Source organism: Pholis gunnellus, assembly GCF_910591455.1.
Source record: "Pholis gunnellus genome assembly, chromosome: 7".
NCBI lineage: Eukaryota > Metazoa > Chordata > Actinopteri > Perciformes > Pholidae > Pholis > Pholis gunnellus.
In genome coordinates, this window is record NC_136533.1 from 2,444,417 (window position 1) to 2,468,382 (window position 23,966).

Genomic DNA, 23,966 nt, shown 5'->3' on the forward strand with positions numbered 1-23,966 from the left:
CATGTGTTACCCTCCACTCTGGGTTCCTCAGCACCTCCATCCATTAGCAATCCCCAGTGGACCTTCCATTCCTAGAAACTCATTTGTAGTCTAAAAATAAGTGGCGTCGTTAGCGATGTGCTGAAGAACACGAATGTTATTTTGAGGGGGTACATGAGGCTTCCAGCTGCTCAATAACACATCAAATACTTCTGTACAGATCTTGTAATTAAAAAAATATATTTTTTTTTTATGTTGAAATTATATATATTTTTTAATTACAGTTTTTTTCCCCCTTTGGTGAATTCAATGAGCTTCCATATAATATGCTTCTGTGAGTTTCCTCCTCTGGGGACCAAAGACATCACCGTGGATTTCATGACAATATTTGTTGACAAAGTGATCGACAGACTCATTAATCATCATCGTTAGGCTCCGCTTCTAATGAGGCACAGATATGACAGAAAACATCACTGAGAAGGTAAAGCTGAAAGAAACAGCGAGGCAAGTTAACAACTCAATTCTGTGTAAGCTCTTTTTTTAATCAAAGGTTTCCGAGTTCGTCCTTGCTGCCAGGCAGAAAGTAACTCACAAAGGATTGTGGGAAGGTGAACTAACCCATTCACATAAATAAATAAATGTGGCTCCATCTCATTAGCCATGATTGAATAACAGAGTGGAGAGGACGTTGTCATCTTCTATTTGAAAACTCTGTAAAGTCCGTCCAAAGATTTTCACTGACTAATTGGCGTTATTAGAGCCGTGGAGCTCTGCGATCACGCCGCCGGCCGGAAAGCAATAGAAGGCTGTGAAAGAGAGGAGGAGGAGGAAAACCAACTGCTGGACTGGACCCTCCATCAACAGACTTCTCTGAATTAATAGGAGCTTAGAAATGAAATCCAATTTAATTTTAATAGCAGAAAGGTGGCGGGGGATCTGTCCGATGGGAGACATTTGCTCCGGCAGTAAAGACTGATTACACGTCTGAACGGCGGCAATAGATGAGCCTTGAACGGCGAGCGGAGAGAGCCGAGGATGTCAACCAGCCGAGGCAGAGAAGAGATGTACGGCCAAGATGCAGATGATCGCTGCTCCCTGCAGAGTCTCTTCAATATTTAAAAAATACACATGTTTGATCCTGGAAATTCTAATGGTGCCTGAATGCATCGTTTTGAATTTACAAGAAGCTCTGTGTCTCCCAGTCTGACTCTGTGCTGGAGAACAGAGGAATTCAACAAACAAGCAGGTGTTCAGCGCGTCTTAATCTTATATTTAGATTTAAATCCAATCTGACTTGTTTACATCATGGATTGATTTAGCATTTCAGTTAAGTCCTGAGTCATGACCAACAAGTCTTCAGTGAAGACGAACACATAACAAGTCAAGACTAATAAGTCCTGCGTCATGACCAACAAGATCCAAGTCAAGATAAATAAGTTCTAAGTCATGTATAACAAGTCCTCAGTCAAGACTAACAAGTCTTAATTAAAGACCAACAAGTCAAGACAGATAAGTCCCAAGTCAAGTCCTGAGTTTGGCGCTAGAGGAGACATTAGGTTGTCATTCAAATCAAAAGAGTTCATTCTCTCACAAACGTGAGTATTTCCTGTAGATTTCATGGAAATGTGGACTCCAGCTATGGACGCAGTATTGCCCTGAAACAAACTGTTGCTGATTGACTGACATTGAACGCAGGACGAGAAGGAAACATTTTCTTTTTTAGAAAATGCAGAAACTGTCTCACACAGCAGCTGCATAAGTTATGTCCCATCGTCTCACTCTGAAGACGGTACTAAGTAAAAGCTTGTGAATTATCCACCAACCTCAGGAGCTTTAATGAACGAGCATGCTTTCTGACAGAAAGAGGGAAGTGAGCAGCATGTTTGGCCATGTGGCGACCTGAATGTCGTTGCTGATGATGATGATGGAGAAACAATAACACTGACTGAGGTGAGACAGACAGCTTTATCATAGCTGCTGGCATTTCAATTACACATCTCTTACAGGGTAAATGCAATTCCTTCGACGTGTTTCTGTTTTCACGTCCCTCTCTTTCTCTCTCACAGGCATCCGTCTGTTTCAATTAGATTTGTAAATTAGATAAACAGCAAACTAATTACAGAGGTTACCGGCGATGGGATGAGTTCAGGGGGAACCGGCGTAGCCGCGTCGTCCCACGCGCCTGAATATATTTACATTAATAGAGTTCTTGCATTTGTTCGGTTGTTTATCAGTAACGTTAGTCTGTGTCACATCAATAAAGATGTGACGACACAGATTCAAACATAACAGGTAAGCTGAGAGCTGCTCAAACATTCGTGAGTGCATCCTGCGTCCACGAAGACTATTTTTTACTTTATATTAAAACAAAGTTTTCTGATTATCTTTATGTTTAGAAAGCGACTTGAATAAAAAATAAAAAAACCACCACAGCACATCTGAACAGCAAAAACGGTAACGTCAAGACCAATAAAATCTGAGTCAAGACTAACAAGTCAACACCTGTAAGTCCCAAGTCATGTATCAAGTCAAGACCAACAAGATCCAAGTCAAGACCAACAAGTCAAGACCAACAAGATCCAAGTGAAGACCAACAAGTCAAGACAGGTCGATCCTGAGTCAGGCCAACAAGTCATGACTTGTAAGTCCCAAGTTAAGACCAATTAGATCCAAGTCTAGACTAACGAGTCCCGATAAATACATTTTCAAAAAAAAAGACCAGGACCAGTAAATCCAGAATCAACAATAAGTCCCAAGTCTAGACCAATGAGTCAAAACAGGTAAAGTCCCAAGTCAAGATTAACACGTCTCAAGTCAAGACAAACGAGTCATGTCAAGTAAGTCCCAAGTCAGGGCTAACAAGACTAAACTGATGACTAACAAGTCCCAAGTCAACTTCGGTAACTCCCAAGTCAATGCAGACCGTCCTATAAGGGTTTCATGTGATAAAACCCCAAACTGCTGGATAGTCCTTTAAAGCTCAGTGTTTCAGATGACTCGTGGTCTCGTGATTGTAACTTGTAGTTTTCAGGGGTTATAGGTCAGATAAAACCAGCAGCTCCGCATCCGAGACATTCTTACTAAAAGGTATCACGAAGAAGCAAATAGAAAGCTACAGACACTTTCTCCTTTTTTTAAAGTGCTGACAAAAAAACACACTTCGCAAAACGTTCCTGAGTGCTTCCGAGCTCCAAACAGCTGCTCGATCTCTGATACGGAAGAAGCTTTCCTCCCCCCAGAGATCATTGCTGCTCTCACAGAAGAAAGAAAGACTCCCGGCTTCTGTCGACATCACTTTTTCATCCGCTGAGTTTTCTAACCAAACAAACTGCGGCACAAAAGTAAGAGAAAAAAAAGAAGAAACTTACACAAGAAAGCACAAAGAGGCGTTTAAATGCAAATCTGGCTTTTATATCCACTCAGTGTATTTCAAGGGAATCTGAAAAAAAACAGGAATACAAAGGGAAAGAAACACTGTTGTAAAAAGGTGAGAAAACAATGAGGCTCCTAACACAGCAAACATATTGCTCAACGGAGCAGAAGAATAAGCATCAAATATTCATGTTCTCTGGTGAAACTGTGTTTGTGGAGTCTCCGGGTGGAAGAACTGAGTAAAAGATACTCGATATCCTCCACAACTCCATCGCTGCTGCAACAACGGAAGTGAAGGCAACCGAGAAACAACATCCTGATGATGTTTTAGCCGTTTGTTGGAGCTTTTCCAGAATGTTTCAGAGTGACGCTAGAAGAAATCTTTGAATATGCAAACAATTCGGAAGTATAACCAAGAAAGAACACTATGGTACTTATACTCAAGTAAAATATCTGTGTACTTCAACTGCTGCTTGGACTGCAGGATCCACAAATACACCACATGTTGTGTTAAACCACTTTGTCCGATTGCTGCAATTTGTGTCTAAAATCACACTCCTGCTCGGAGTCATAACTCAGTCTAATCTGAGCACAATGACATATTATCTTTAGATTAGGCTTGACTTACACTTCTGAGGAGATCGTTATCACCATCTATGATTGTACATAAATGTCTTTAGCTCTGCGTCGAGACAAAACAGATGTCCCTTATGAATCCAGAACTTTCCAAATGTTTATGTTTTCTTGAGCATCAAAGTAATCCAGAGACAGTTGTCTGTACTTCCATGGGCACAGCTCAAAACAGGAAATGCTAACAGCTAATTTGGCATACTTTTAATGGTGCAAACTTGCAAACATTTTGTGAAATATAGGCTCCAGAAAATATGCGGCTTAAGTTGAAGCCAACATCATCACTCAGAGACTCCATGGCAACGTTATACTTCCTGTTTACATCCTGCAAAGCATCGCCGTTTCAAAACTTAGCCTAAATATCCCCGAAATACAGGAAGGACAAGGAACAGTGGAGAAAAAAAATCCATCAATACTAACTTTTTATTTATGTTGCACTGTTATATTAAGGCTGCGGACATAAAACTATTGAAAACCAAATGAAACCGTTTTTCTTTCCCATAAAATCTGTCTTAAAAACATGTATACAACTAGCCCAACGACGTCCTGTGAAGAGAAACTAAACATCTCAGGGTTGAAATGAAACCAGGTTCATTTCTGAGCTCCCGATCAAGTGTAGGTTTAGTCCTGATTTGGGGCTGCAAGAAAGACTCGAGGGTCGCCAAAAGCATCAGTAGATTGTACGTAAATCTGTGCAGCAGTTTAAAGGATGTTTTGCTCTGAAAGTGGAGAACCTGCAGCATCTCCATCCTCAGACCTGAGACAATCATCCATGAAGGTTGGATGTGACAATAAACAACATTTCTTTTGTTTCCGCTGCAGCCGATCAACCGAGAACGACACGCTGTCACCAGGATCTCAGACACCCGGATCAGGTGTTCAAAAAGACAAACGTGTCTCCATTATCCAAACAAGCCTCTCTATCGCCGGCTGCTGCTGCTGCTGCTCGCACACAAACAAGCAGAACACTAATTATAGATCCAAATCAATGGAAGGCTGACAGGCGGCTGGAGGCTGCGGGGAGCGAGGACGGTCAGAGCCGCAGAGGTTCTTGACCTTCAGACAGGAAGGGGAGCTCGACTGTGAAAAGGTTTCCAGACTGATGCAGATTTATTTGTGCTAGAATGTCATTTAGCAGATAAAAATATTTCTGCAGCTTTAACATGAACCAACATCCCAACCTTCATTGATTACTACAACATTTGAATGTGCCAATTAAGTAATGTACGCTTTAAAATCTACATAAGTTAATTATAGGCTTTACAAATTCAGATGTTTTTGAAATGAATGAAGAAAAACTAAGAAGTCGAGACTTCATTTATTAAAGAGGTTAATTATGGGGATTATTATGGGATTGTTGCTTTACATTGTGAGGAGATTATGACATTAAACGTGTTAAAGATGGAGGACGGCGAGGAAGAAAGAAATGGATTTTCTAATGGTGGGGTGTAATTACAGTATTGGATTGCGTTTTAAAAGCACACTCTATCTGGCAGGAAATGAGGTGCTCAGAGGCGGCGGCTGTGAGCGTGGCGGGGGGGGCGGCGTGGCGGCACATCAACATTATCCCTGAGCGCAGGGGTGATGGATCGCCGCCCTTTAGACCTCGGGCCACCGTGTCTCATGGATATTTAATTATGCTAATTAATAACAATTAAGCAGCGGGCCTTCCCCTGTGCCGGCTGGAGGGATCACACTGAACGAGCTCTAATCTGAGACGCTGAGGCGGCTTCTTCTTCTTCTCTGCTGGAGGGTTTTGAAGCTGCAGAGTTACAGGACTGCTGTACAAATACCAAAGGGTTTACAACACACAGAGAGTCAGACATGTTGCCTGACATCCCAAAACTCATAGGAAACGATGAGGCCGCAGTTCATTCAGGGTCCAATATTATTTCATTTGGCGTTCATAGAGACTCTCTGTTGGTGATAAAACATACAATATAATATTTGATAATAACATGTTGGAAGGAGCCATTCCGCATACTGAGTACTTTTGATACTTTAGTGGAGGGGGAACCTTTTTGGATCTAAAATGCAGAAAAATCATTCAAGGGCAAAACAATAGCTAATGTGTAGTTTTCAATCAGTTACACTGCAAACAAATCAGTGATTCTAGACCAGATAACCCTGTGTAACATATAGCCCTCATGTTACGAAACACTGCTAAAATGTTTTGAATTTAATTTAAATTGATTCTATACTATTAAATCAAAACAACCTCTGGGTGTGAAAAGTGAAGACAATGTTGAAGTACCTGCATTCTCTCTAATGTCCACCAGGGGGCGACTCCTCTGGTTGTATAGAAGTCTATGAGAAAATGACTCTACTTCTCTCTTGATTTATTACCTCAGTAAACATTGTAAACATGAGTTTATGGTCTCAATCTCTAGTTTCAAGTCTTCTTCAATACAGCATGATGTTCATTTAGTAAATGATGATCCATTTAGAGTCACACAGACCATAAAGCAGGGGATGCTTTAGGGGCGGGGCTACACAGTGATTGACAGGTCTCTACCACGGTGTTGTCCGTTCTGGGAGTTGTCAGTGTTTACATCTTAGAACTTAAACCCTTTTGTCTATTTCAGGGTTCAGTTGTACTTGGCTCCACCCTCTCGTGTCACTACTGGTTGCAAAAAAACGAGATGGTGATGCCGTGAACCAATAGTATTATTATTAATAGTTTATGGCCTAAGAGCCCACTTAAAAGATGATAATGCAAAATGAAATGTATGATGTATAATTTTTGTGTCAAGAGGTTCAGAACATTTTAGTTAACTAAATTTAGTTGACATCTATGTTTAAACCAGGACGTGCAATGTCTATTTATATATATATATATACTAAATATTCTGAAATATTGACTCAAAAACAAATAATTCTGAAGGTCTCATCATTATTCAGTTTGCATTTTGCTCACAATTCTTTGACTTGAGTAACATGTTGACGACTTTTACTCTAAGTTCTTCTTCCACCGTCGCCGAGCTCACATCGCTCTTCACAGCTCTGAACAAAAGCTGCAACGACACAGAGTCTGCGCACACACACACACACACACACGCAGGTGAACGCTGACCTGCTGACTCAGCTGTTTGTCTGTTTGTGTGATGACTCTGCTGCAGATCTGGAGGCTGTATAACAGAATCAGTGGCAAGCTGCGTCCCGCCAACAGCCAGACCAGATCAAAGCCGCTCGGCATGCTGGGACGGAGCAGCTACTCTCTCGGAGTGCTGACGCCGTCGTTCTGCTCTTTCACTTCCTGTATTTAGCCAACAACTTCCTGCAAATCCCCTTTGGTGTGTCGGACATGTTTGTAGAGGATTCTGGCCCTCGTTGGCCCCCCCTGTTGCACAAAAGAAAGTCCTCCTGAATCGGGGAGGATTACATGCTGCTGCAGGGTCCCTGCAGTCAGCAACAAGAGACTCAGCAGGCAGCTGGATGTGGTGCGAGAGGGAGAATTGAGAAGAAATTCAGCAGATTCTGCCGCCAGTTGAGGCCTGAATAGTAGAAGAACCCCAGTTTATAAACGTATTCTCATTGCATGTGAGGCACAGAGTTCTGAAATATTTAATCAAAAACACTCAAATAATTCTGAAGTTCTCGTCATTATTCAGTCAGCTGCATGGAAAAAAAGGATTCTTTTCATCTGCCTCCAAAGTTGCACGTATCCTATAATATTGATGTAATTCACTCCGTCTCTTCACACACCGGGAATCAACTTGTTTTTTACTTGAGATTCAAACTAAAGTACAAAGATGGAGCATAATCTCCTGATCTTTGTTGATGAAGAATAGAGGAAACATGAGGCGGATAGTCGGGAAATCAAACCTTTTTTTGGGGAGGATTCGACACCGCAGATGCTAAAATGACGGACAAAAGTGAGGCTTTGAAATGCAGCTAACATGACGACAAACCTGAAGTACAATGTCAATTCTACAATGTACTTCATAATTAGGCTGCTGGTTTGGGTTCAAAATATTTTCAACAACTTAGACGATTATATTTGTTCTGGTCTCACCGAAGGAACCGAGCTGTTCTATAACAACTTTGTGCTAAAAGAAGTCAGACATGATGCACGAGTTTGAGTAACAGATCCATGACGTCGAAAATTCAACAGAAGCCAAAGCAGTGAACAGAGGTAGTTTCTTTTGTGTTTGGGTGTTTCTTCACTCAAGCTGAACCATTTTGAACTTTTGCGGACATGTGTGTCTCTGAGCCGCCGTGGGTTCATTTATGCATCTAATCTCTTTCCATTGACTTCGCATGCAATACAAGTTATTCTGCTCCCTTGTGGTACACATATTAAAACAGTTTTAAGAGTGTCTTAGTTACATTTCTAGGATTCCATCCGAAACTCCAGATACATCTGCACGATTCTTGTTTGTTTGCTGTTATGAGATCACGTGGATGCTTGTGAGTAAGGCGATACATCACCATCACATCCAGGCTTTAAAAGCGCCAGTGTGTAGCATTTGGCGGCATTTAGCGGTGATGCTGCAGATCGCAACCAACTGAAACTTCCCTCATGTGCAAAGTGCATGGGAGAGCTACAGCGGCCAATATCAATGTCTCTCAAGAGCCAAATAGATTTGTCCAGTCTGGGCTACTGTAGAAACATGGCGGACTCCGTATGTAGGTATGAACGGCTCATTTGAAGTTAACGCAAACACGTTTATTCCATTTCTGTCAATAGATGCCCCCTAAATGCTGCACACTGTACCTTTAAGTATCTTCTTGTAAATCCAACCAGATGACTCCAGAGCTCTCTGTCAGAAGGTTCAAGCTAAGAAAGCACCGCCAGCTGATTGCATTTTAACTCACAGCTCTCCTCTGACACTCAAACGTAACCTCCTGGATCTTCTGGGGGATGACAAACACTTCTTCATATTCATCGTTACGCTCGGCTGGATCAAGTGAATTCTGGATTAATTACCGACTGAGGATGTCAGAGACGCTCTGTGTTGCCGGGTCGAGAGCTCCGGCCCCCGAAAAATGATTATCCAGCGTGTTAATTGGTATTCAGCGCCGGTCAGAAATCCAGCTCATGAATACAAATGGCGGCGAGGTTGAGCGATGGAGTGGCCCGAAAGACACAACAGACCCTGTTAACCCTGAACAACACGCCGACGGTCTCCTAGTTTCTGTGGCTTTTCATTACATCATCTTAAAATGTAATCCCTCTGATTATTTTGTGCTTCCAGTAAATGTAGGTGAACCAAGATGATGACTTATTCATATACTTTCTGTTCTAACGGCCTGTTTTTGTCAACAGTGGAGCACCTGGTCTGGAGGCAGAGACCTGTCAATCACAGTAAGCCCCGCCCCTAAAGCATCCCCTGCTTTATGGTCTGTGTGACTCTAAATGGACCATCATGTACTAAATGAACATCATGCTGTATTGAAGAAGACTTGAAACTAGAGATTGAGACCATGAACTCATGTTTACAATGTTTACTGAGGTAATAAATCAAGAGAGGAGTAGAGTCATCTTCTCATAGACTTGTGAATGTGCAGCTTTAAGGCACTTCAGCATTGGCTTCACTCATCAGAACAGGAGGTTGCCCGACTGTCCAACTGGTTCCATTTGGCATTATTCTACGTTAATGAAAACTGCAATGAAACAAAGCTCTGGCGTGAGTTCACGTTTGTTTCTCATACATTTGCCGTTCACTCCTCTCATGCATGCTCACTCATAATCTCCGTGCTGAGCGCAGCGACGCGCCTACATCGCCAGCCTATCATCTTGCTGCTGCTGTCTTCTTCTTCTTGTTTTTTAAAGATATGATCGTCTCTCTGCTGTTAGTACATTCAAGCTGCTGCTACACGCGCCCCTCCAACCTCCTCATCACCGCCCAGATTCATCGGCTTCATCATTTCATCAGCAGCCACCACCACCAGTGTCTGGACTCCACGGGGGGGATTTATCTTGCTGCTGCTCAGGGCAGACGCCCGGAGATTACAAATCTCTCTGTAGAGTCCAAGCACCAAAGACTTTATCATCACAAATCATCTGTTATAAAAAACGATTATCTTACTTGTGTCTTCCTGATTGAAATATATTATTAAACTGGTGATGTAGATTCAATCTCAGGAGATGAAACTGAATCTCTCCGTGATGGAGGATTGAAGAGGTTCCAGGTTTGAGGTCTGAGCGATTAACTGTTGTTATGTCAAAACGACGGTTTGAGAGAGTGCAAAGTCTCAACCTATGAAGAGAGCCGTCGGCACGTTTGGCCAACGCAAACTAATTATCTTTAATCTTCTTCTGCTCTCGGCATGACAGAAGGATAAAACGGATAGAGACGCCTCACTCTGGAACGTTCTGTAGGGCTGATTTAATAAACAGGCGTAAGTCAGGATGATGCAAAAGACGGTAAAAACGAGTGATGTGAGGAGCGGTGGGATCTAACTTCTGCTCCACTAGAGTACCTTTCAGATAAAGAGTTCTAAGTATTAATTGCAATGATTTATTAAAGGTTAAACCATTAAACATTGTGGTATTTTAACTTTATTATCAGAATAAACTATATTTGGGGAGGTTTTGTTACGTTTCAGATATGAGTTCTTAGCAAGTTTCCTGAGGCTTAAATTTCCTTTTAGAAATACAAAAAGGTGAAAAATGATCCAATATTTCACAAAAGAAATGCAGATTTTTGAAGCAGAACTTTGTTTCTTCTTCTTTCGTCTCAGATTAATCATCTCATGACCCCTCAGATGTACCTGATTGACCCTTTGAAGGGCCCTGACCCCCCAGGCTGGGAACCACTGGACTAAACTAGCTAATCTATATTTAGCTCCACCTCAAACAGCTACAGCTGAAACATGCTCCTCCAACATCACCGCTTCAGTATTAATCTATTAATGACACGATGCAGGACGCTTACTTGTAATAGAGTATTTGTACACTGTAGTAGTACTCTTACTTCAGTAAAGGATCTGAGGAAGCTCCGCACTCTGAATCTGCCGTGTTTACTTCCTGTTTCTGTCCTGAAGTGGCTCTCAGCCTCAGAACAGCTGAGTCAGGAACAAAGAATTTAACCCGATCATGGTTCTGTGGTTTTTGAGACTTCAGGCTGAGGGCAGACGAAGACATCTGACTTCACTGATGTGATTCTGGTCGCCGCTTCAGGGAGAGGATCAGAGTGTGTGTGTGTGTGTGTGTGTGTGTGTGTGTGTGTGTGTGTGTGTGTGTGTGTGTGTGTGTGTGTGTGTGGATGCAGCAGAGAGTAAATACTTAACTTTCTTAGTTGAGTGAGTTTTATTTTGTAGCCTGAGATCACAAATCTGCCTCAAAGGGCTTTAAAAGGCCAAAAACACTTTGACTGTTGAAGGAGAGAGAGGAGGAGATAGAGGAAGGAGGGAGGGAGGAGATAGAGGAAGGAGGGAGGGAGGAGATAGAGGAAGGAGAGAGAGGAGGAGATAGAGGAAGGAGGGAGGAGGTAGAGAAGGAAAGGAGGTGACAGAGGAGGAGAGGAAGAGGTGGAGAAGGAAAGATGGCGGCACCTGTACCCGTACACCTGTGTCTCCTACCCGTACACCTGTGTCTCCTACCCGTACACCTGTGTCTGCTACCCGTACACCTGTGTCTCCTACCCGCACACCTGTGTCTCCTACCCGTACACCTGTGTCTCCTACCCGTACACCTGTGTCTCCTACCCGTACACCTGTGTCTCCTACCCGCACACCTGTGTCTCCTACCCGCACACCTGTGTCTCCTACCCGTACACCTGTGTCTCCTACCCGCACACCTGTGTCTCCTACCCGCACACCTGTGTCTCCTACCCGCACACCTGTGTCTCCTACCCGCACACCTGTGTCTCCTACCCGCACACCTGTGTCTCCTACCCACACACCTGTGTCTCCTACCCGCACACCTGTGTCTCCTACCCACACACCTGTGTCTCCTACCCGTACACCTGTGTCTCCTACCCGTACACCGTGTCTCCTACCCGTACACCTGTGTCTCCTACCCGTACACCGTGTCTCCTACCCGTACACCTGTGTCTCCTACCCGTACACCTGTGTCTCCTACCCGTACACCTGTGTCTCCTACCTGTACACTTCTTGGGGCTGCCGGGCCTCTTGCCGTGCATCCCCAGCTTGCAGACGAAGTTCTCCTCCCAGAACTCAGCGAACCAGACGTTCCTGCGGTTGTTGGAGAGCGAGCGGCTCTTGAAGTAGCGGTCGAACGCTGCGGACAGAAGACAATAAAAAACGTGCATCACTACGACGATGATCTCCTTAAAAAAAAAAAAAGGTCTCCTCTGCTCTCTCTTCCTTCCTCACCGTCCACCGAAGCCCTCTTGGGGAGGATGGTGACGGCGCCCTCGGCCACCCGCTCCTGCTGGACCACCGGAGAGATCTTGGACCCCCAGCTGTCGGAGCCCACCCACAGGAAGTGACCCGTCAAGTTGTTGCGTTTCGCCGCGTCCAGGATTCGCCTGTCGAGGATCAAGGGGGAGACAGTCGAGTCACTTCCTTTTTTAATATAAACTCCATTCATTCTGTTCATCTTTATGACGCCACCAGTCTACAGTCAGGTCAGAGGATGCAATGGAAAACTAGTATTTTGAGCTAAATGCTAACATGCTAATGATTAGCAGGTATAGAAGGAGGGAGAGGAGGATATAGAGCAGGGGTGTCAAACATACGGCCCGCGGGCCGGATCCGGCCCACCACGTCATTTTATGTGGCCCGCGAATCCGCCAGCAAAAAAAAAAAATGTAAAAGTCGGACAATTTACAAATATCCGTTGTATCGCGCAAGGCGGAGCTCCTCCCCGATCCGCACGCGCCGCGCACACCTCCACCAGCGTATGTGGCAGCAGCAGCAGCAGCCACCCTCCCCGCCGACGAAGAAGGAGCAGCACCACCCCCCCGCCGACAACCGGCCCTTTGGGGGCAACCATGATGCTGATGTGGCCCCAGAGCGACAATGAGTTTGACACCCCTGATATAGAGGAAGGAATGAGGAGATAAACAAAGAATGGAGAGATACATAAAGGAAGGAGGAGACAAGGTAAGAAAGAGATGGAGAAGGAAAGAGCAGATAAACAAGAGAGGAAGGAGAAAGAGAAAGAAAGGAGGGGATAGAGCAAGGAAGGAGGAGACAGGGGAAGAAGGAGAAAGGAAGGAGGAGATACACAAGGCATGAAGGAGATAGAGATAGGAAGGGGGCACAAGGGAGGAAGGAAATAGAGAAAAGAGAATGAAGAGATAAACAAGGGAACGATCAGGGGAGAAGAAAAAGAGGAGGCAGAGAAGGGAAGGTGAAGAAGGGAAAGAGGAGATAAAGGAAGGAAGGAGTAGGTAGGGAGGGGAAGAGGAAGGTAGAAAAAGGAAGGAGGAGGTAGATAAGGAATGGAGGAGGTAGAGAAAGGACAGCGGAGATAGAGCGGGGAGGAGGAAATAAAGCAAGTAAGGAGGAGACAAGGGAAGATAGAGACAGAAAAAAGGAAGGAGGAGATACACAAGACAAGAAGGAGATAGATAAAGGAAAGAGGAGAGAGAAAAGATGGAGGAGATAGAGAAGTGAAGGAGATAAAAAAAAGTTGGGGGTGGGGGGAGACAGAGAAAGGAAGGTGGAGAAGGGAAGGAGGAGCTAAAGGAAGGAAGGAGAAGGTAGGGAAGGGAAGGAGGAGGTAGAGAGGGAAGAGGGAGAAAAAGGAAGGAAAGAGGCTGAAGAGAAGGGAATAAGGAGGCAGAAGAAGGTATAAATTAAACCGATGAAGACTGAATGAAGTACATCTGAGGCTGATGAATGTTGTTGCAGGTATGAAATGATGATGTTTGACGGCAATCAACTCAACCGTGAACCTCGTCCACCGTGTTTTTATTTTCATTCGTCTGAGTTTTTTATTCACTGATGACATTAAATCATCAGACTGGTTCTTTATGTCTTCACTCATCCTGAGAGAAGACGAGGAGACGGATGATTTCTCTCTGTGTGTGTGTTCAGAGCTTCAGATTAACATCAGCTGTTACTGTGATATCGTGTGTGTGTGCGTGTGTGTGTGTGTGTGTGTGTGTGTGTGTGTGTGTGTGTGTGTGTGTGAGGCTCTCGGCTCAGATAATTGGAAGCTTGTTATCTTAATCTGTTTTTATACTGAAGTGTGAACTGAGTGTGTGTGTTACATTTAGAGACTCATTGCAGATGAGCTGGAGGGAAATGGGTTTCAGTAGTTTGTATTTAAATTAGGAATAAGCAACAGATTATTTCTATATATTTCCTAAAAACGTTTAGAAAAGAATATAATGTCCAAAAATAAAATAATCTGAATAAATAAATTGGACCAAATGGTAAAAAAGCCGATGCCAGTGAGTCTGAGTCTTTATTTAATAAAATCTGTGTTTGATCATAGACTGCATGAGAAGTAGACGTAGTCAGCATGACGTCACTCATTGGTTTGTGGAACGTGGTTTTGAAGACTCAAGATCTTAGCCGTCGCCATCTTGGCTTTAGGCCGTCGCCATCTTGGCTTTAGGTCGTCGCCATCTTGGCTTTAGGTCGTCGCCATTTTGGCTTTAGGCCGTCGCCATCTTGGGTTTAGGTCGTCGCCATCTTGGCTTTAGGCCGTCGCCATCTTGGCTTTAGGCCGTCGCCATCTTGGCTTTAGGTCGTCGCCATCTTGGCTTTAGGTCGTCGCCATCTTGGCTTTTTGCAACCAGACTTGAGATGGTGGAGCTTAGTACAACCAAACACCGAACAAGATATTTTCAGGCGACCCAAAAGGTTATATTTAACTTTCATAAACTATAAACTGAAAACTCAGACAAAAACACGGACAGCACAGGCTTTTTTTTTGGGGGGGGGGGTTGTCTCTGGAACTTATCTACATGTATACAGACATTTGGTAAAACCGATATTTTTATTTGTGTTTTGGCCTTTCGTCCACAAAAAGGAGTTTCGTGTCAAAATGGATATTTTTGAGAACACCCACTAAGCCGTAGATTTGTAAAAACTCTGGTTGCTTTGTATCAGTGTGGAAATCTAAAACAGATCATTTGGGAAAAGATGACGTCATCTCCCCAATTGGCGCATGCCCATTGCTGCTTGGTCTAATGAACATGCGCCAGAAACGGTAACAAAGATGGCGGACTCCCGGATTGTTGACGTTTTGTTAGCACTGCTCTGTCTAACTACCATTATTTGGCACCCTCAGCTGTTGCTTTACCATCGTTTACCAAGAAAAGGAGCAGAAAGGAAGGAGGAAATAGAGGAGAGGAGGAGATTGAGAGGGAAGAAGGAAGTAGAGGAAGGAAGGTGGAGGAGGAGGAGGGACTAAACCTAATGTCAGTGTAACTCTGACTCTCTAAAGATCTGTTTCTGTAAACTAATCAGTGTCTCACATTCAGGGTCGAGACTTAACAACACCCGTGTGCGTTCTTTACCGGATGTCGTCCTCGTTTGCGAACATGATGACGGCGCGGGCGTTGGGCGTCTCCAGCAGACGCAGGACGATCTTGTCGAACTCGCCGGGTCTCGGCTCCCGAGGAACCTTCAGAGACTGAGCGATGCAAACCCCACCTGAAAGAAAAAAAGACAAGAGACACTGAGAATTCATAGAGTCATACATTATGTTGGACCTCAACCAATCAGAGCATGTGTTGGAAAAACAGGCTGGGCCAGTCAATGAAGTCTAAACTACTGCTCCAACAGTGACATATATTAAGAGCTTTAAAGACCAATAAAAGAACTTCGACATCGAGATCATATATTAATACTAGTTTTAGAGATTGAGACCATAAAGAAGTAGAGTCATTTTCTCATAGACTTCGATACAACCAGAGGAGTCGCCCCCTAGTGGACACTAGAGAGAATGCAGGTCAAAGGTTAACACTCTTGTCAGCATTGTTGCCGTTTTTTGCACCATCAGCACTGTTAGCTTCCAGCAGCCGGCTCAGCCTTCGCCATGTTGAGAGCTGTGTGGAAGCAATAGTATTGTAATTTCACATTGAGCACCTTTGATATTGTGTAAAAATCAGGTATAGGAGATAGAATGAGCAGGAAGAGTATTTACTGACAACGTTGTTATTGTCTCTGTTTTTATGTGTTTTAATATTGTTAAATTATGTTTATTGTTTACTATTCTGGATCATATATTTCCCCTTTGGAGACGTTAAAGTCTTCTCAGTCCAAGAGCTGAAGCTGAGGATGAAGAGGAGTATAAAAGTGAGAAACTACATGTCCACCTGTCGCAGTTTACGACACTGCTGCGACTCCAGTTTGCTTTGTGACTCAGTCTTAACAAACGTAACGATCACATCTATAAAGAGACTGATCTGACAACAGAGCCTGTGTTTGTTGACAGGACATAATGTGGAACGGTGAAGCCATTGGAGAAGACTTAACTGACGATATTAAAAGGTTTAAAAGCAGGTTTTATTATCTCTCTCTATGTTTGAGAGATTTTTCAGCTCCTGAGAAAGCTGGCACAAAACAGGTGGATGTGGTTTAATCTCACGGCCTTCTTCTTTATCACAGCTTCTATTAATTTCCTTTAATGAAATGACTTCCTGTTCTGTGGTTTCCCTTCAAGGTTCGGTAACAAAAGTTGATGTTTTCTCCATCGTCACATCATTAAACTCCAACTGAAGACTCCGCCGCTACAAACACACTTGAAGTTTGTGGAGTCGTTCCTGCAGCGTTGCCCCCCCGGGGGAAGATAAACGAGCGCGGTGGCGGGTTTTTAAAGATGAACTCTGTGCTTCTGTCAGGAAGCAAAGTAAAGCACAGGAGTCGCTGCAGAAGAGCCAAACCTCCGACTGTGAAGCTGCTCCAACTTTAATTGGCTCCGGAGTGGATTTTCTGTCTCTTTGTTTTGTTTTTTGTCTTTTTTTGGAAGGCACGGGCGACTAGCCGGCCGATTGTCGCAGGAAATCTCGAGGGAAGCTGTAAATAATCCCGTCTGTTTGGTCTGACCTCGATTGTTTAAACAGCGGAGCCGTCTGAGAGGGTTTTTAAGGAGGTGGAACTAGAGCGGGAGAGTTTAAAGATTACTGCAGCAAAGACATAAAACGGTCAAACTATATTCAAGCAAGACTGAAGGTATCTATGTCAGAAACAGTTTCAGTGAATATTTACTTTGGTTTGAATGAAGCATTTCTTCCAAAGATGTTTTCTTGGAAATGACTTTTCCAGGAAACTTGAGAGGAAATGATCAAGACATTCCGGGACCGTAAAACACAGTGAATCGGTCACTTCAAATATTACTAATGAAAATAATGACACTTTCACAATGTTTGTTGTTTCCAACCAACAGTCCAAACCTCAAAATTATTAACAACAATTTTTAAAATAATTATAATCAATCAGATAATTGTTTCAGCTCTGCATTCGTTAAATTCATATCAAACCATATTTCACAAGTTCTTCATGTATTTCGTTAAAATCTTAAATGTTAAAGTAACAAAAGTTGTCAGAAAAATGCAGCACAAAAGGAAAGTAAAAGTACCTCAAATTTTAGTCCTTTAAGTACTTGTGTAAATGTACTGAGTTCCAGTGTAGCTGCATAAATACTGTATAATGAGACAGAAGTCACGGCGTTCGGTCTGTTTAAGAAGGAAGATCTGTGTGACTTCAGATCGGTTCAGGTCTGATCTCGGAGGCAAGATGGAGATAAAGGCAGCGGAGTCTTAAATGTTTTTATCACCATCACTCCGTCCACAGCGAGCTGGGAGGCGAGTCTCTCTCTCTCCAACGCGACACGGCTTCATTCAGACGCTGTCAGAGTGAAATTGATTCCAATCTGAACTCATCACACAGGACCATCAGACCGTCAGATTGGAGCTGCAGCGTCTCTCCCGCACAGGTACAGGTTTTAAACGAGGGTTCAGGATTATATATTGGAAGGTTGAGCTGCTGAGAGCGAGAGAGGCAGCATCACCTCACGTCTGAGAGAGAGAGAGAGAGAGAGAGAGAGAGAGAGAGAGAGAGAGAGAGAGAGAGAGAGAGAGAGAGAGAGAGAGAGAGAGAGAGAGAGAGAGATTCTCTTCATTCTAAATGTTAATTTAATTAGTTCTTGCATTTTGCGTCATTTTTACCAACATGGCAAAAACATGAGATTCAGAATATTGTATTATTGGATCATAACTGTTAATGCATTAATGCAGTCGATAAAGGTGGAGCTAATGTTAATGTTAATTAATTTATTCACTCTTCGCTCGTGAATTTTCTTCAAGGGATCAAAAATGATTTATTATTCAAGGTTATTTGTTGATAATATTTTTAATTAACAATCTGAATGTGAGAGGCAGCTAGCAGCTGAAGTTATAAGATGGATGTAGTGGAGCAGAAGTATAAAGTAGCAGAAACGGTAATACTCATATACAAGTACCACAAAATTGTACTGAGGCACCGTACTTGAGTACATGTAACGTTGAGCCAAGTGGTGCATGAATGGATCGATGCTGTAGAGAAAATGAAAATAACTTCACTAATACCCATAAGTATCAGATTGTGAGATGTTCTTCACCAGCTATGAAGGAACTTTAAGACCAGTGGCACAGGATTCATCTGGAAGCCATGACGGCTCAGCGTTCTGCGCTTCATCTAAAGATAAGTTGGTAATTCACAACACTCCATCGGCCATTAGATCAGCTATCACAGACACGGCGGCCTGGACACAAATCTGACTCTGAGCTCCCATTATAACAGTCCAGTGAGCTGAAGCGTCTCTTATCTTTGCCTCCACGCTGGCCTTCAGCTAGCATCTTGTGCTGTTGTAAATGGGTTCATAATTGACGCTTCGCTTTAGCCCCCCCCCCCGTCGCTACACTGTCAAACTGTCAGAGCTACGTTTCCATGGAGCCCACACTGTCACTAATGGCACTCAATGAATACATATCAGATTTTTAGGGAAACAAAAGGCGATTTGAAAGTGAAGCTGACAGAAGGATTTGAAACTGATTCAGCTGAGAAAACAGGTTAAAAAGGTAAAGATAGAAGCTAATAGAAGGTAGTCGGACCCCGGTTAGAGCTGGACAACGCGGCACTGTGATAGGCCAGCCTGTGTTCGAGGGGGCGGGACTTAGCGAAGGGTCAATTATCAGGTAAGAGAGAACACAGACAGAATTTATATTGATATCAAGACGATTCTGCAAATTACTGCACAATTATATTTCATCACCGAAACTTCTGACAATAAACACATTAATCTGAATGAGCGGCTCTCTGGAGCCTCCTGAGGGAACCACTGCAGATAAATGTGGAAATAATAAAGACGGACACACTGCGGCATGATTTTAATGAGGGACTTAGGCGTCTCCGATTCGACAAAAAACCAAAGTGGAAAATCAGCAACTGAGGCTTCTCCTGCTGCGCTGAAAGCCACTAAATTAACTTTGGGCGACAAAGTGGGAAATAATCAGTTAACAGACCCTGCATGAGATGTTGTCATGTGCAATTTACAGTCGAACGTGCAGCGCAGTAACACACACACACACACACACACACACACACACACACACACACACACACACACACACACACACACACACACACACACACACACACACACACACACACACACACACACACACACACACACACAGATGTGGGAATGTGCTCCCATTCCCGTGGAAACAGATAAGGAAATCCCTGCAGCTTCTAACAGGCTGAAGATTTACTTTAAGCTCTTCGGGGAACATCTCTGCTGTAAGCTGCTGCATTCAACTTCAACTCCTACAGATATACTTTTTCTTTATAAAAAACAGAAAATGATCACCTGAAGCTCATCATTCTGCATACCTTATTAAAAAAAAAAAATAAAAAGATAATTGAAGTGTTGGATGTGTTGAAGTGTCTTTTGGCAGCTTGTGTTTTCTTTGTGTTGGGAATTTCGTCTCAACGTTCACAAAACCAGAGAGTCTGAAAACAAGGAAACGGAGCAAAGGCTTCGTATTCTCCTGCAGCTGGTTTATCAGCTTGTTAAACACACAGGAGGACTTATTGGACATTTACACAACATCGATTTCATGCAGGTGGATTTCATCAAAATCAAATGCAGACGGTGATAATCTATTCCATCGACTGTAACATTTCAGAAATAGCGACTTTCACGATGTTTGTTTTGTGAAACCAACAGTAAAAATAAATATAAATTCACTTTTTTTTTCTAATTACAAGGAAAAGCAGTAAATCCTAAAGTTGCAATTTCTTTCAACTAAACATGTCAGCTCTACTTTTGACAAAGCATCTCAATTTATAAGCACTTCATATGTTTTGTATGTAAAAGTCTCAATCTGACGAGTTACTTAAGCTCTCAAGGAAGATAAAGTAAGATAAGCTTTGGATGAAGACAAAGAAAAACCTTCATTGATGGTTGCAGCAGCACAAGGAGATAAATACTCCACCAACCAGTCAAGTTACAGTTTACGTCCAAAATGTCATCAATAATTAGCATATAAATTCTGAAATTATGGCCAAAATTTGTTTTTTTGAGATCACAGTCACTTTTGACCACCAAAGATTATGAATCCCACTGCTCTTCTTGGTAAGACCTGCCCTCAGCAGCTGGTTTAAGAAGAGTCGATTGTTGAAGGTTCGGCAATAACCTCGAGAGGTTAGGGTCAGGACGGCCAAATTGGTCTGACCATAGTTCCCGAAACAATTCAGCTAACCAGAACCATCGATGAGGATGGACGCTTGGCCAATGCTAGCGCTTGAATGCAGCACAGGGTGGGTTTTGCCAAGAAGAGCAGTGGGATTTAAAGTTGTGTAAAGTTTGTGCCAAATTTGAGGTAATTCGCTCCAGGCTATCCTGAGATATCACGAGAAAGGGGCGGACAGACAACCAGAAAACATAAAGACGCCGGCGCGGAGGTTTAAAGAGGTAGTGAGGTTAAAATGACGTAAAAAAGTACAAAATTACACTCTGAAATGTAGCACAAATAATAAAGTAGCACAAAAATAACGTAGACTACTCAGGTAAAGTGCAAGTACCTCAAATTTGAACTGAAGTACAGCCCTAAAGTAAATGTAGTAAGTGATATTTCACCCCGTCATCGGAGTTTTTCCTCTGAGTTATGGCAGCAGAGATAAACGTGTACATATATAAACTACACACAACGTCCAAATTGTAAACGTGGGCTAGAAAACAGTTTCAAGCTGCAGCCTTTGTCTGTCACGCACAAACACGAGCGCTAACGCAGCACAGATTCAATGAAACGGCATCAAATGAAGCGTATCGGAGGGACACGGGACCAAAGGGAGGGAATAATGCAATTTCACTTGGCTTTTCAACTCAGCCGAGGAAATTCTCACAGCGGGAGCGAATGAGCTCACATGCGGACCAAATGAGCTCGGACGGAAACATTCAAAGGCACGCCGTCTAATTGAATTATGGGTAATAACAGATATCAATAAAGCTATAGCCTCTAGCAAAGCCTTTCACGCTGACCTTTACATTAACAGTTCACCGCGGCAGCGAGTGTTTATCGGTGTGTAACTCCACCCCCCCCACTTCACCCTTCCTCCAAATACTGAGTCGGAGTCAGAAACAGGACATATGTGGCCGCTCGCCTCTTTCATTCCTCGCCTTTGAGCCGCCGAACGCCCGGCCATGAAAGGTTTCCTGGGTAACACGCGCCACAGCCTCGACTTGAAAGTCAGACGAAACGAGCAAAGCGGTGCGTCAACAAAGCTCTCGGTCCACATTAAAGCGCCGCCTTCAACCTTGACCTTATGCTCCTGTCTTTCTGTGCCTAGTTAATGAGGACAAACTGTTTCTCTAATGGGATCAGCATCGAGTAAAAGACTCATTCTTGGGTCCTCAGCAAAGCAAGTAGCTGCTTCACAAACACCAAAGTTTTAGGAAAAGACACCAGTGAAATACTTCCTGGTTCACGGGGGAAACAACTGGAGAGAGCAGTGCTGGTGTTGTCAGAGTTTGTTGAGTTGGAGTACAGAAGGTGTTCGTGATTACGTGGATAAAGATTATTTAGTGGGATATCTGTGAATTACTTTTCGAAGGTATTGCTACGAATGCTGGATGACACCAGCCTGCTTCGTGTTATCAAAACAATTTCCAATGCATTTGCTGAATATTTAGCTGATTTCAGAATGAGAGACAATAAACAAAGGAACGGCGTATATTTCCTTCTAAGGGTCTAAAAGGACCAAAGAGTTTCTCATGGATCGCTGAAAGTGTACCGTTTGCAGCAGCTTTGTGGTGAAGTCATTCATATCCATCTGATTGAAGATGAACTGAATCAGGTGTCCCACAGGTTTCTACTCATGACATCATCTATTCTGCTCTGCTGTGTTTGAATGAGAAAACATCAAATCCACATTTTCAAATCAAGCTCGAGATTTTGCGAGAGCGACTGAAGTTCCACTTTCCAAATATGAATTTGAAACACGCAACACAAACGTATCTCAAAGATCTCGCAAACTTAGCATCTCTTATAAAACAATATTAATCAGATAAAGTGAGGCAGCAAAAGTTTTTCTTTCCCCATTAAAATTCCCTTCCCTTCAGGTTTTCCCCCGACAAACTCTAATGAGCTCATTTAGAACATCATTTCACGAGTAGTGAAGCAAATGAGGAGGTGAGGAGGATGGTGATGGGCTCTGTCTCCCAGCCTGCCTCAACATCTGTCCAACCCGCCGACAGACAGGAGGAAATGGGACGAAGAAACCAATCAGACCCGGGGCCGGTAGCGGAAAGGAGACCCGTAATGGTGGCCAGGGTGCTGTACGACATGAAAGGTGAACAAGTAAACACGCCGGAATATAGTTTGATGAGGGAGAAGAAGCGTCCTGTGTTTACAATGGATTGTGTTCACTCAGGATTTCTATCTGCTCAGACAGATTCTGACCACAACAACAAACAGCAGCTTTTTACCAAGAGCAGAATTAATTATCGTTTGGATTTTTCTTCAGAAAAACCAGTTCAGACTCCATCCGGATTTCTTAACTTTCTGCTGCTTGTTAAGGCAAATAAGAGGAGAATGTTGTCTTTCTTGGATCATCACACAAGAAAATGAAATGACAATACAGTCCTCACTATCAGATCTCCACAACCAGGCAGTTACCCAACAGGAACAGGAGCCGTCATACAACGGTTCGTTTGATATCATAAGAAAAGTTGTTCCTCGATTTTTTGTTCGTTTTCCTACGAAATGCAGCAACGCGTGTCCATTTCCGCTGCTTACACACATACAGTCTTTTCAAAATAAACTTCTGTCTTCACGAGAAACAACTCTGTTATCAACAAAACGACTTGCTTAGTTTCAGGAAAAGATCGTCATTTAGGTTAAAATAACTACAAACATGCCGTTTTTCTGAAATATGCAACTTGCGTGACAGATAAATCAACGTTAACTTGAGATTTCACGTGGAAAACAAACAGTGGTCTCCTGTGAGACCGTCGCTCCCGCCCGGTTTAGGCTCTTACAGTCTTTGTACCTGCTCGTTCATGAGTACGTGAATAACACACACCTAATAACGTCAATCATGCTCTTGAGTCAACAAAGCAGCAACCTCCGCTTCTGAAAAGTGAAGCCATTGCTTCATGTCTTTAACCTGCATTCTCTCTGATGTCCATCAGGGGGCGACTCCTCTGGTTGTATAGAATATATATATCCAGGGTACTTGGCTCCACCCTTCCCTTCACTCTCCGTCACTTCTGGAGCCAAAGAACCAAGATGGCGACGTCCGAAATGCCAAACTCAAGGTTTCAAAACGACAACCCACCAATGGGTGACGTCCCGGCGACTACGTCCACCTCGTATATACAGTCTATGGAATTATCAGAGCATTAAATGATAAAGGGACGTTAAAGACAAAACAACTTTGCTCGAGATATGTTAACATGACATACACAAAATAGAAACTCTATTAAATCCACGGGGTATCCACGTATCTCTGAGAAACTGTACCTGATAAATACTGACATCCCTTTTGTATAAGACCATCTCAATACTCGTGAATGCTACGTTCTTATAATTTGGTGCCTGGTTCTTTCATTGTAAGGTTAGAGGGGGGTC

At 43.2% G+C, this 23,966-nt stretch overlaps 2 protein-coding genes across 2 annotated transcripts in view; one reads left to right on the forward strand and one right to left on the reverse strand.

Moving 5' to 3' along the window:
- Nucleotides 1-23,966, forward strand: part of LOC306698478 (E3 ubiquitin-protein ligase TRIM21-like) — a 281,779-nt gene that overhangs the window by 128,959 nt on the left and 128,854 nt on the right. The gene's annotated exons all lie outside the window — the stretch shown is intronic.
- LOC306698472 (metabotropic glutamate receptor 8-like) overlaps nucleotides 1-23,966 on the reverse strand; it is a gene marked incomplete at its 3' end in the record, with an annotated part of 98,747 nt that overhangs the window by 33,897 nt on the left and 40,884 nt on the right. Inside the window, exons 3-5 of the mRNA XM_079162778.1 lie at nucleotides 15,369-15,504; nucleotides 12,265-12,419; nucleotides 12,032-12,169 (exon numbers count right to left, since the gene is read on the reverse strand). Coding sequence (XP_079018904.1) covers nucleotides 12,032-12,169; nucleotides 12,265-12,419; nucleotides 15,369-15,504 — 429 coding nt within the window. The remainder of the gene's footprint in view (nucleotides 1-12,031; nucleotides 12,170-12,264; nucleotides 12,420-15,368; nucleotides 15,505-23,966) is intronic.